This window comes from Nerophis lumbriciformis, linkage group LG03 (genome assembly GCF_033978685.3).
Source record: "Nerophis lumbriciformis linkage group LG03, RoL_Nlum_v2.1, whole genome shotgun sequence".
In the NCBI taxonomy this organism is placed as follows: domain Eukaryota; kingdom Metazoa; phylum Chordata; class Actinopteri; order Syngnathiformes; family Syngnathidae; genus Nerophis; species Nerophis lumbriciformis.
The window spans coordinates 62,217,501-62,230,162 of NC_084550.2; the positions used below are offsets into that span (position 1 = coordinate 62,217,501).

The following is a 12,662-nucleotide window of genomic DNA, read 5'->3' on the forward strand; positions in this document are numbered from 1 at the left end:
TTTTTAATTGAAGCGTATTAATTAACTCATATTATGTTCTACTTATGGTGAATGGGCAGCACGATGTGGCAGGGGTTAGTGCGTGTGCCTCACAATACGAAGGTCCTGATTGATTGAAACTTTTATTAGTAGATTGCACAGTACAGTACATATTCCATACACTTGACCACGAAGAGAGGTGTCCAATTCTCAGCGTGTCGCACCGGACGAGCCCCCAAATTGTTGCGTTTTGGACCAGTTGTTCCTCCCAGGGAATTCAAGTCACAAGTCGCTCCCAAGCTCTTTACGACACTTAAAGCTGAGTAGAAAAACCACCAGAGACAGAATAGGTATTTTGTAATATATTTGCAAAGCTTTGCATATATACATTGAGACCAGTCCAGCATAGAACATTCGATCGCGCCGCCAAGATGGTCTGCCCTCCCCTCTTAAGTCTCTCTAGTCAAAACACATGCCCATTATCTCTCTTATTTACATTCCAAAGCTTCAAGGTTAACACACACAGTTTACTTGCAGACAAACAGAAAGAGAACAAATGGAAAAACACGAGCTGTTTTCAAATATGACTATGAAATAAAAAGAAGTAACACTTAAATTCGGATATATGTAAATATCTGCCTCCGACAATGGTAACACCCCAAAAGTTTTTTCAACTTGTTTAAGTCGGGGTCCACGTTAATCAATTCATGGTAATTCTGAGTAGTCTTGAGTTCAATCCCGGGCTCTGGATCTTTCTGTGTGGAGTTTGCATGTTCTCTAGCGGGAACTCTCGTTCAACCCTTTTTCGATTACGCTTGCACCTCCTGGTACCCTAGCACCTCCAAAACCCTTAAATCTAGACTCCAAACATCCCAGAACAAGCTAGTCAGGTTACTTCTAGACCTCCACCCCAGATCACACCTCACTCCTACCCACTTCTCCAAAGTGGGCTGGCTCAGGGTGGAGGACAGAGTAAAACAACTTGCACTGAGCCTAGTCTATAAAATCCGCTACACCTCCCTGATACCGAAGTATATGTCAAACTACTTCCTTAACGTAAATGACCGCCATAACCACAACACCAGGGGAAGCTCCACTAACCACGTTAAACCCAGATTCCCATCTAACAAAGGTCTTAACTCAATCTCCTTCTATGCCACATCAATATGGAATGCACTCCCAACAGGTGTAAAAGAAAGGGCATCTCTATCCTCCTTCAAAACCGCACTAAAACAACACCTCCAGGCAACTTCAACCCTTGACTAACACCCTCCCCTCTCCACATCCCACCTCCCCGGATTGTAAATAACCAAATGTAAATAATCAAACGTATATACTTGATCTTATGCTTTCTGAACTCACTATGTTCTCTGCTCGCTGTACATATGTACTGTGCAATCTACTAATAAAAGTTTCAATCAATCAATCAATCCCTGTGACTGTGTGGGTTCCCTCCGGGTACTCCGGCTTCCTCCCACCTCCAAAGACATGCACCTGGGGATAGGTTGATTGGCAACACTAAATTGGCCCTAGTGTGTGAATGTTGTCCGTCTATCTGTGTTGGCCCTGTGATGAGGTGGCGACTTGTCCAGGGTGCACCCCGCCTTCCGCCCGAATGCAGCTGAGATAGGCTCCAGCACCACCCGGCCACCCCAAAAGGGTAGAAAATTGATGGATGGATTTGGTGAATGTTCATATATCATCTTGGAGAAAGCAAACCTTCAAGTATGAGTACACAGTGGTGTTTCAGTTTGAGCAAGTGATAAGATAAGGCCCCTTAGTTTGATATTCATAGGTGAAATACCTGCTTGACAAATGGTGATTTCTTCACTGGGTGTTCTACGACGTCTAATTTCACTTCCCTTTCCTTTGCCACGCTGACCCCAGAAGAAAAGGTTAACTGAAAAGAACAAAAGTTCTATTGCACAAACGCAGCAATGGAACTTTACTCCAACTGCATATTCTTCCACTGAGCCCGTGTAACTAGTTCTTAGATTTATTTACGAGCAATAATCATTTTTATAAACTTATGTAATCACAAAACATTGATATACCAATGTTTTCTTTTTTTAAATTCGTTTCACACATATTCTGGTGTAGCCACAAAATCTCAGGAGCCACATGGTAGCGAAAACTTTGAGCGAAAATAAACGACTCCCTTTAAAAAGGGACGAGATTCCCATCATTACCAAGGCCAAGCAGAGAAGGACTCGATATCACCACCTGCTGGTCGGGAGGTAGAACAGCTTATCCAGTAATATAATGCTAGTAAACATACAAATTGTTTACATGCACTACAGCTGCCACTTAAATGTCAACTTAATCAAATGCACAATACAAATAAACTAGATTTTGTTTTAAATAGGGAGGTAAAAAAAGAGTTAATCCCCATTCGTATTTGAAACGATTCTTAATCGATAAAAAAAAAAATATTTTCAGATTAAACGCAATTCTTAATCGGTTCAAAAAAGTTGATTTTTAATTATTTTTTTTTCTTTCCAATCTGTCCTGTTTAATGACTCAGGCAAGTCATATTGTTGATGTAGATCAGGGGTGTCAAAGTGGTTTTCATTGAGGGCCACATGGCAGTTAATTCTGCCCTCAGAGGGCCGCTTGTAACAGTGAATAATTGACAAATTTGCTTATGCATTTTATTATTAAATATATATTTTTTACGTACACTGTTTAAAAAAAATATATATATATTTCACATTAAAATTCTGGTCACCATTTTTTTAATGCAAAATCTACAGATTTTTAAAAACATATTACCGTATTTTCCGTAGTATAAATCGCTCCGGAGTATAAGTCGCTCCGGCTGAAAATGCATAATAAAGAAGGAAAAAAACATATACAAGTCGCACTGGAGTATAAGTCGCATTTTTTGGGGAAATGTATTTGATAAAAGCCAACAGCAAAAATAGACATTTGAAAGGCAATTTAAAATAAATAAAGAATAGTGAACAACAGGCTGAATAAGTGTACGTTATATGAGGCATAAATAACCAACTGGTATGTTAACGTAACATATTATGGTAAGAGTCATTCAAATAACTATAACATATAGAACATGCTATACGTTTACCAAACAATCTGTCACTCCTAATCGCTAAATCCCATGAAATCTTATACATCTAGTCTCTTACGTGAATGAGATAATTGATATTTTAAGCTAATGTGTTAATAATTTCACACATAAGTCGCTCCTGAGTATAAGTCGCACCCTATGAAAAAGACTATGAAAAAAACTGCGACTTATAGTCCGAAAAATACGGTACAGTAGATGGAAAACAGTACCCCCTGTTTATTTACCATTTTAAAATGGTACCACAGTTATTTTACGGTAAAATTCTGGCAGCTTTGTTGCCAGAATCTTACTGTAAGATTTAAGGTAGTTTGTTCAACATGTGACTGTAAATAGAGAAACAGTACCACTGTTATTTTTCAATTCTGGCAACTGAGCGGCCAGTTTGTTACCGTAAAATAACTGTGGTACCATTTTTTCATTTACAGTAACAACACCCATAGATAGAAAAGGCGGGGTAGTTGGCAACAGTTCATAGTAAAAACAGGGGAAGAGGTTTTTTTTTTTAATTTACAGTTTACAATTAAATATGCTGTAAAAAAAAACATCGTAATATCTATTGTCCTTTTTACGGTGTACAATTTGATGGATAACTTGCTTTGAAACCATAAGTCAAGCAGATATTGAAGTATTTATTTTTATTTGAACAAATACAAATGTGTGGAAACCATGGTAATATATTATTTCTTGCAATATTGCATAATATTAACTTTTAAAAAGGTATGCAATTTCATGCCGTGCATGTATATATTTTTTTTGTCAAAATGGAAAGAACAAATACATTTAGTACAAAAAGATAATTCAGTGATGCATATTTTCCTAGGCGTTCGCAGGCCATATAAATTGATGTAGCGGCCCCCAGGCCTTGAGTTTGAGACCTGTGATGTAGATGATCATATCTGCTGTACAGATTTACTTTAGAAAAGAGAAGTGTTGGATACTCTTCTTGTTGCCTTATTTGTATTTGACTTTATTAAATGTTTGGTTTGAATTTTATTAAACGAAACCAGTTTTAAGTACCCGTATTTTTCGGAGTATAAGTTGCTCTATTATTTCTCGCATTATTTGGGGAAATGTATTTGATAAAAGCCAACACCAAGAATAGACATTTGAAAGGCAATTTAAAATAAATAAAGAATAGTGAACAACAGGCTGAATAAGTGTACGTTATATGAGGCATGAATAACCAACTGGTATGTTAACGTAACATATTATGGTAAGAGTCATTCAAATAACTATAACATATAGAACATGCTATACGTTTACCAAACAATCTGTCACTCCTAATCGCTAAATCCCATGAAATTTTATACGTCTAGTCCAGGGGTCGGCAACCTTTACCAGTCAAAGAGTCATTTTGACCAGTTTCACAAATTATAGAAAACAATGGGAGCCGCAAATTTTTTTTGAAATTTTAAATGAAATAACACTGCATAAAGTTTTTTTTTTTGCTTTGTGCTATGTATAAACCAGGGGTCTCAGAAACGCTGCCCACACTTTTATGTGGAATTTGAAAGCTGGTGCGGCACGCGGGTTCTAAATGAACGGCTCATCGTCGTGCGTGCGGTAATGGTACAGCATATGGCAACCACTACAGCCGGCGTGCCTGATCAACCACACGTCGTACGGGGCTTCCGCTTGCTCACATAGGTGACAGCAAGGCATACTTGCTCAACAACGACACAGCTCACACTGACGGTGGCAGTATAAAAAAAACAAAAAACTTTAACACTCTTACTAATAATGTGCCACACTGTGGATCCACACCAAACAAGAATGACAAACAAATTTCGGGAGAACATCTGCACCGTAACACAACATAAACACAACAGGACAAATACCCAGAATCCCATGCAGCCCTAACTCTTCCGGGATACATTATATACCCCCCCCCCCCACCAAACCCCGCCCACCTCAACCGACGCACAGAGAGAGGGGGGGGGGGGTGATGTGTGAGGGAGCAGGGTTGAGGGGGGGGGGTTTGGTGGTAGCAGGGGTGTATAATGTAGCCCGGAAGAGTCAGGGCTGCATGGGGTTCTGGGTGTTTGTTCTGTTGTGTTTATGTTGTGTTAAGGTGCAGATGTTCTCCCGAAATGTGTTTGTCATTCTTGTTTGGTTTTGGTTCAAAGTGTGGCGCATTATTAGTAAGAGTGTTAAAGTTGTTTTATATGACCACCGTCAGTGTAACCTGTGTGGCTGTTGACCAAGTTTGCCTTGCTGTCACGTACGTGTGCAAGCAGAAGATGAATATTGTATAACAGGTGTTGGGCTGGGACGCTGTTAATACAGATTGTAGAGGGCGCCTAATGTTGTACCATCATGGCACGCCCTTATTATAGCCCTTATTATAGCCGTAAGAGTGAAAATCGGTGAATACTAATCCCGGGAGTTTTTTGCGAGAGGCACTGAAATCCGGAAGTCTCACGGGAAAATTGGGGGGTTCAGCAAGTAAGCTGCTGAGCCGCATCAGAGTGATCAAAGAGCCGCATGCGGCTCAGGAGCCGCGGGTTGCCGACCCCTGGTCTAGTCTCTTACGTGAATGAGATAAATAATATTATTTGATATTTTACGGTGATGTGTTAATCATTTCACACATAAGTCACTCCTGAGTATAAGTCGCACCCCCGGCCAAACTACGAAAAAAACTGCGACTTATAGTCCGAAAAATACGGTAATATAGAAATTGAACAGAGCTGTTTATTTTATGGAGGAATGTAGTTAATCATAGAACTGGTACCCAATTTTATTAAAAAAGTATAGATTTTGAATGGATGGATGGAATTCTGAATGGAATCGTGCGGTGCCCAAATATTCAAAGCCCTAGTTTTTAATGTCACACAAGCAAACTCCACAGAAAAACTTTGCTATCATGTGAAAACTAATGTTGAGATTTAGGTGTAGCATCAATAATGAAGAATAAATGAGTAACACCATTACAGCTGACATGAAGCCTTCCTGTTGTCATAAATACCTGATAACTTCTAACCTGCCTCTCTTCCTTCAGCCGTCCTTCTGCTGCTCCTCAGGCATCATCACCATTACTTCGCCCTCCATCACCACCTTGTCTTGGACCGAACACGAAACGGCAATGAAGGCAAAAGACATCTTGATCTTACGGACTTCGGCTTCGGCCAGCACCTCCTCGCCGATGTAGAGCGGCGCCGGGAATCGGATCTCTTGGTAGAGGAAGACGCAACCGCGGCCCGGCATTTTGGTGCCCAGCACGGCCGAGATCAGCCCGTTGATGAGGACGCCGTGGACGATGGGCGCCTCGAAGGAGGTGGTGGCGGCGTAGGCCGGGTCCAGGTGGAGGGGGTTGGTGTCCCCCGTCAGCTCGGCAAAAAGCTCCATGTGGCGGGCGGAGAAGACTTTGGTGAGGGAGGCTCGCTGGCCGACGTGGAGGTGGCGGTGAGGAGCCGCGGCCAGCAAAGTTCTGACTCGACACCACTTGGACCTCATCCTGAAGGAGAACATGCGTCTATGGCCTCAGTCCAGGTGTAGCTCTCGGCTGTTTGCTGTCAGCGCCAGCAGGAAGGGAGACACCTGAAGACACAAGAGAAGCACCCTGAGCCGGAGGGAGTCAAAGATGTGCTGATATTGTTTTTTTTAGGGCCGATACTAGAGATGTCTGATAATGGCTTTTTTGCCGATATTCCGATATTGTCCAACTCTTAATTACCGATTCCGATATCAAGTGATACCGATATATACAGTTGTGGAATGAACACATTATTGTTGTGATGCCCCGCTGGATGCATTAAACAATGTAACAAGGTTTTCCAAAATAAATCAACTCAAGTTATGGAAAAAAATGCCAACATGACACTGCCATATTTATTATTGAAGTCACAAAGTGCATTAGTTTTTTTAACCAAAACAGCAGCTTGGAATTTGGGACATGCTCTCCCTGAGAGAGCATGAGGAGGTTGAGGTAGGGGAGGGGGGAGGGGTATCGGGGGGTGTATATTGTAGCGTCCCGGAAGAGTTAGTGCTGCAAGGGGTTCTGGGTATTTGTTCTGTTGTGTTTATGTTGTGTTACGCTGCGCTACTGTAAAGTAACGAAGCCAGCTTTGTAAGCATGAGCTAATATGCTGACACGTTTACGAGTCAATCAATCAATCAATCAATCAATGTTTATTTATATAGCCCTAAATCACAAGTGTCTCAAAGGGCTGCACAAGCCACAACGACATCCTCGGTACAAAGCCCACATAAGGGCAAGGAAAAACTCACCCCAGTGGGACGTCGATGTGAATGACTATGAGAAACCTTGGAGAGGACCGCATATGTGGGTAACCCCCCCCCCCCCCCTCTAGGGGAGACCGAATGCAATGGAGTGTCTGTGTTAGTATTATTAACTTTCAACGGCATTCTTTTTCTATTGTTTCAGTCTCACAAATGCCTCCATAAATTCACCAAAACGTCACCATGGAGTTATTGAGTCGGTTTAGGTAATTGGAGAGCTCGTGGATCCACGAGGATGACTTCTGTTTTGTTTGATCAGCCGTTTTACTGCCGTGTTAATGCACCGTTTGGAAACAATTAAGGTATGTAAATAAACATTTACAGAATCTTACTGTGTAAATAAATCATTTCACAACATATATATCTGCGGCGAGTAATATATGGAAAACTATTTTTTCTTCTAAAATGAAGTGGTGTGCTCTATAGTCTGTGTTAGAATAATTGTTTGTAAGTTATCACAAAAAACTTTGTGTTGAAATGAGTTCCAGGCAAAAAGACAGGGGCTGTCTTTGAAACGTACTAAGAAGAAGGCTCGTAAAACTCCACTGTGACTTCAAAGCGGAGAGATGACAGGATCTGCCCAATTTCCAGACAAACTCTTTTTGAAGTATTTTACGACCTCTTCTTTTGAACTGTTCGGTAACCAAAGGCAACGCTGTTTACGACCCACTTCCCTCTGGAAGAAGCTGTGGTCAGGTGGGGGGAGAAAGTCAATTAAAGAAGGAGGAGTGCAATATTTTGGCAGAGCGTGGGTGACACTGTAAGAGGTTACAGGTCGACACGTTTTCGCCTCAATTTAATTTTGCCTCTGTTTGATTCTTTGCCTTTTGTCTTGTTTAATAGATGTCATCAGTGTTTGAACCTGACAGTCTGGAAAATACAGTGCTGTTTATTGGCCGATACCTATAAAAGAAGGTCGATATCGATGTACAGCAAAAAGCCAAATATCGGCGCCAATAATGGGTCGATCCTCGGTGTGGACCGACTCCGGACTATCATACTTGACTAAAAAAATAAGATGATGCAGCAAAATAAAAAAAGACCTGTTCTCACCTGCAGCACTCTGAAGGCACACTTCTGCTGCTTGTAGGAGCCCAACAGAGTCAAGGAGCTCCACAGCTTCACCAAACCTCTAAAGACAAATAACGAGCAGCATGTGACACTAATAGAAAGTTCTTTCTTTACACTTTGTATCCTACCTGCTGCACACTCGCAGAAGAGCAGTGAGGGTGTCTTCATCGTACTTCAAGAGGTCAAAATGTAAAGCCGCTCCTACCTTAAGCATAGGAATAAAATTGCATGAAAGCAATTTTTTTTAAGTCTTCATGGTAGTGTCAACCTGTAAATTCAAACAATCTCACGTTAGATGTTTTCAAGAGTAAAAAAAAGTGCTCACCTCTCCAAAAAGACTCTTCAAGCCAGTGATGATGAAGTGCTTCAGGTCAACTGCGCTCAGTCTGGTCGAACTGTCCTCCAGCTCACTGGAAAAGTATAAAGATGAAGATTATTGTGGATTATAGTGGAGGAGCGTCACTGACTTACAGGCAAACTTTCATGTAGTGGTATGGACAGGCGTTCTTCAACACCACACGTTTGTAAGTAGAGGGCTCGTCGTCCTTGTTGGGATTCATCCTATTGAAACCTCGGTGACTGCGCCTGCCATAGGTGGTGAGGAGGCAGTTCAGTCAAGGGTCCTCAAAAACACCGGTGCTAAAAGGTACAGTAACAATATACAATATTTGTACTGTACGTAGATCAGTATACAGAAATTAATCAAAAATGGGTCAAGTTGTTAGAACTGAGCACATATACAAACACACACGCATATATACATACATATATATATATATATATATATACATATATATATATATATATATATATACACACACATACATACATACATATATATACACATATATATACACACATATATATACACATACATATACACATATATATATATATATATATATATATATATATATATATATACACACACACTAGGGCTGCAACTAACGATTAATTTGATAATCGATTAATCTGTCGATTATCACTTCGATTAATAATCGGATAAAAGAGACAAACTACATTTCTATCCTTTCCAGTATTTTATTGAGAAAAAAACAGCATACTGGCACCATACTTATTTTGATTATTGTTTCTCAGCTGTTTGTACATGTTGCAGTTTATAAATAAAAGGTTTATTAAAAAAAAAAGGGGGAAAAAAAACTAATAAAAAATTGCCTCTGCGCATGCGCATAGCATAGATCCAACGAATCGATAACTAAATTAATCGCCAACTATTTTTATAATCGATTAGTTGTTGCAGCCCTAATATACACATATATATACACATGTATATATACACATACATACATATATATACACACACATATATATATACGGTATATATACATACATATATATATATATATATATATATATATACACATACATACATCTATATATATATATATATATATATATATATATACACACATATACATCTGTGTGTGTGTGTATATATATATATATATATATATATATATACAGTAAGTATTTAGTCAGCCACCAATTGTGCAAGTTCTCCCACTTAAAATGATGACAGAGGTCTGTCATTTTCATCATAGGTACACTTCAACTGTGAGAAACAGAATGTGAAAAAAAATCCAGGAATTCACATTGTGGGATTTTTAAAGAATTTATTTGTAAATTATGGTGGAAAATAAGTATTTGGTCAATAACAAAAATTCAACTCAATACAACCTTTGTTGGCAATAACAGAGGTCAAACGATTACTATAGGTCTTTACCATGTTTGCACACACAGTAGCTGGTATTTTGGCCCATTCCTCCATGCAGATCTTCTCGAGAGCAGTGATGTTTTGGGGCTGTCGCTGAGCAACACGGACTTTCAACTCCATCCACAGATTTTCTATGGGGTTGAGGTCTGGAGACTGGCTAGGCCACTCCAGGACTTTCAAATGTTTCTTACGGAGCCACTCCTTCGTTGCCCGGGCGGTGTGTTTGGGATCATTGTCATGCTGGAAGACTCAGCCACGTTTCATCTTCAAAGCTCTCACTGATGGAAGGAGGTTTTGGCTCAAAATCTCACGATACATGGCCCCATTCATTCTTTCCTTAACACGGTTCAGTCGGCCTGTCCCCTTAGCAGAAAAACAGCCCCAAAGCATGATGTTTCCACCCCCATGCTTCACAGTGGGTATGGTGTTCTTGGGATGCAACTCAGTATTCTTCTTCTTCCAAACACGACGAGTTGAGTTTATACCAAAAAGTTCTATTTTGGTTTCATCTGACCACATGACATTCTCCCAATCCTCTGCTGTATCATCCATGTGCTCTCTGGCAAACTTCAGACGGGCCTGGACATGCACTGGCTTAAGCAGGGGGACACGTCTGCCACTGCAGGATTTGATTCCCTGTCGGCGTAGTGTGTTACTGATGGTAACCTTTGTTACTTTGGTCCCTGCTCTCTGCAGGTCATTCACCAGGTCCCCCCGTGTGGTTGTATGATTTTTGCTCACCGTTCTCATGATCATTTTGACCACACGGGATGAGATCTTGCGTGGAGCCCCAGATCGAGGGAGATTATCAGTGGTCTTGTATGTCTTCCATTTTCTGATAATTGCTCCCACAGTTGATTTTTTCACACCAAGCTGCTTGCCTATTGTAGATTCACTCTTCACAGTCTGGTGCAGGTCTACAATTCTTTTCCTGGTGTCCTTCGACAGCTCTTTGGTCTTGGCCATAGTGGAGTTTGGAGTCTGACTGTTAGAGGCTGTGGACAGGTGTCTTTTATACAGATAACGAGTTCAAACAGGTGCCATTAATACAGGTAACGAGTGGAGGACAGAAGAGCTTCTTAAAGAAGAAGTTACAGGTCTGTGAGAGCCAGAGATCTTCCTTGTTTGAAGTGACCAAATACTTATTTTCCACCATAATTTACAAATAAATTCTTTAAAATTCCTACAATGTGAATTCCTGGATTTTTTTTCACATTCTGTCTCTCACAGTTGAAGTGTACCTATGATGAAAATTACAGACCTCTGTCATCATTTTAAGTGGGAGAACTTGCACAATCGGTGGCTGACTAAATACTTTTTTGCCCCACTGTATGTACCGTACTAAAAAAAAATCTACAATGTAAATAGTCATGAACATAAAGAAAATGCATTGAATAAGGTGTGTCCAAACTTTTGGCCTGTACTATATATATATATATATATATATACACATATATATGTATACAACACACACGCGGGAGTAGAAAAGTTGGGGCCTGAGGTCAAAAAAAGGTTCAAGAAATCTTGGTTTTAATTAATGATAACAAAAACAATTGATTAGTAGTCCAGTTGCCTCCATTCAGCCTTGGAAGATAGTATAAACTCATTTCACGCAAATAAAAAAGGCACAGAAGATCAGGTCGACCAGCCCTCACAGGGTTCATTTTTCCCCAATTTTTTACATTTAAAATTATTATTTGTAATGTTATTGAATGCGGCAGTATGTGACGAATATGCGAAGCTGAAACATCAGTTGTACTAGTGGCGTCACGGCACCAGCACCTTGAGCTACGAACGAAAGTGCTAATGAGAGTCACCAAAGCATTTTTTTCACTCCTCAAATCGGCTCACAATTCAAATGATTGATTATATAAAATATTGATATATTAATCAACAGTATGTTTCGCCAAGTGTGTGTTATGGTAAATAATAGGACTGCGTATATTACAACAAATAAGCATTTATTCAAGTTAGTAAATTCATGGAGGTGAGTCTACTAATAGCTGAAGGTTACGTCAAACAGCTAAAGGAGACTAGTTAAGCTTGATTGACAGAATACATAACTACAACAGTCAACATATAACCAGTAACTAGTTGTCATTTTAAGAAATAAATTGTTTAAACTCACCAAGTGATACTTTTAGTGCGGACATGCGTGGGTTGTCTTCGATCTACGCATGCGCCATCTTCTTCTTCGGTGAAGAGAACGATCATTAAGGCGAAATACTGCCTCCTATCGGTCATTGTCTAAAGTTCGTTAGGATAACGTTTAAGACATTTTATAATACAGTTGTGCGTTCATTTAGCTAATAACACATTTAAGCACTCCAAAAAAATTTTTTTATCATCATAACATTTATTTTACAAGTCATAACACAAATGATTACGTGCGTCTGTAACTGAAGTGCTTCAATAAAAAATGAACAGTGGACAATTTCAGTCATTGATTTTAAAACTAACAAAAAAGAAAAACAAACAAAAATTCAATTTAAATGTTTTTTTGCTACTTGAAAACAAAACATCACTTACACATGCTTTATCATCATT

General features: G+C 39.7%; 2 protein-coding genes across 3 annotated transcripts; both read right to left on the reverse strand.

Annotated features, from left to right (window-relative positions):
- Nucleotides 1–6,064: 6,064 nt before the first annotated feature.
- LOC133588198 (hydroxyacyl-thioester dehydratase type 2, mitochondrial-like) lies at nucleotides 6,065–6,538 on the reverse strand. The gene has a single exon (XM_061940834.2). It carries the CDS (start codon nucleotides 6,536–6,538, stop codon nucleotides 6,065–6,067), a length of 474 nt encoding a protein of 157 aa, XP_061796818.2.
- On the reverse strand, nucleotides 6,407–12,450 carry rpp14 (ribonuclease P/MRP 14 subunit). 2 transcript variants are annotated; one of them, XM_061940815.2, is made up of 6 exons: nucleotides 12,244–12,450; nucleotides 8,852–8,965; nucleotides 8,706–8,790; nucleotides 8,509–8,585; nucleotides 8,363–8,441; nucleotides 6,407–6,607 (listed from the first exon to the last, which is right to left on the reverse strand). In XM_061940815.2, the coding sequence occupies exons 1-6, from the start codon at nucleotides 12,357–12,359 to the stop codon at nucleotides 6,551–6,553; spliced, it is 528 nt and encodes a 175-aa protein (XP_061796799.2). In that variant the 5' UTR covers nucleotides 12,360–12,450; the 3' UTR covers nucleotides 6,407–6,550. The 2 variants fall into 2 exon arrangements, with proteins under 2 accessions (XP_061796799.2, XP_061796807.2); XM_061940823.2 differs by having other exon boundaries at nucleotides 8,852–9,019; nucleotides 12,244–12,355.
- Nucleotides 12,451–12,662: the final 212 nt, after the last annotated feature.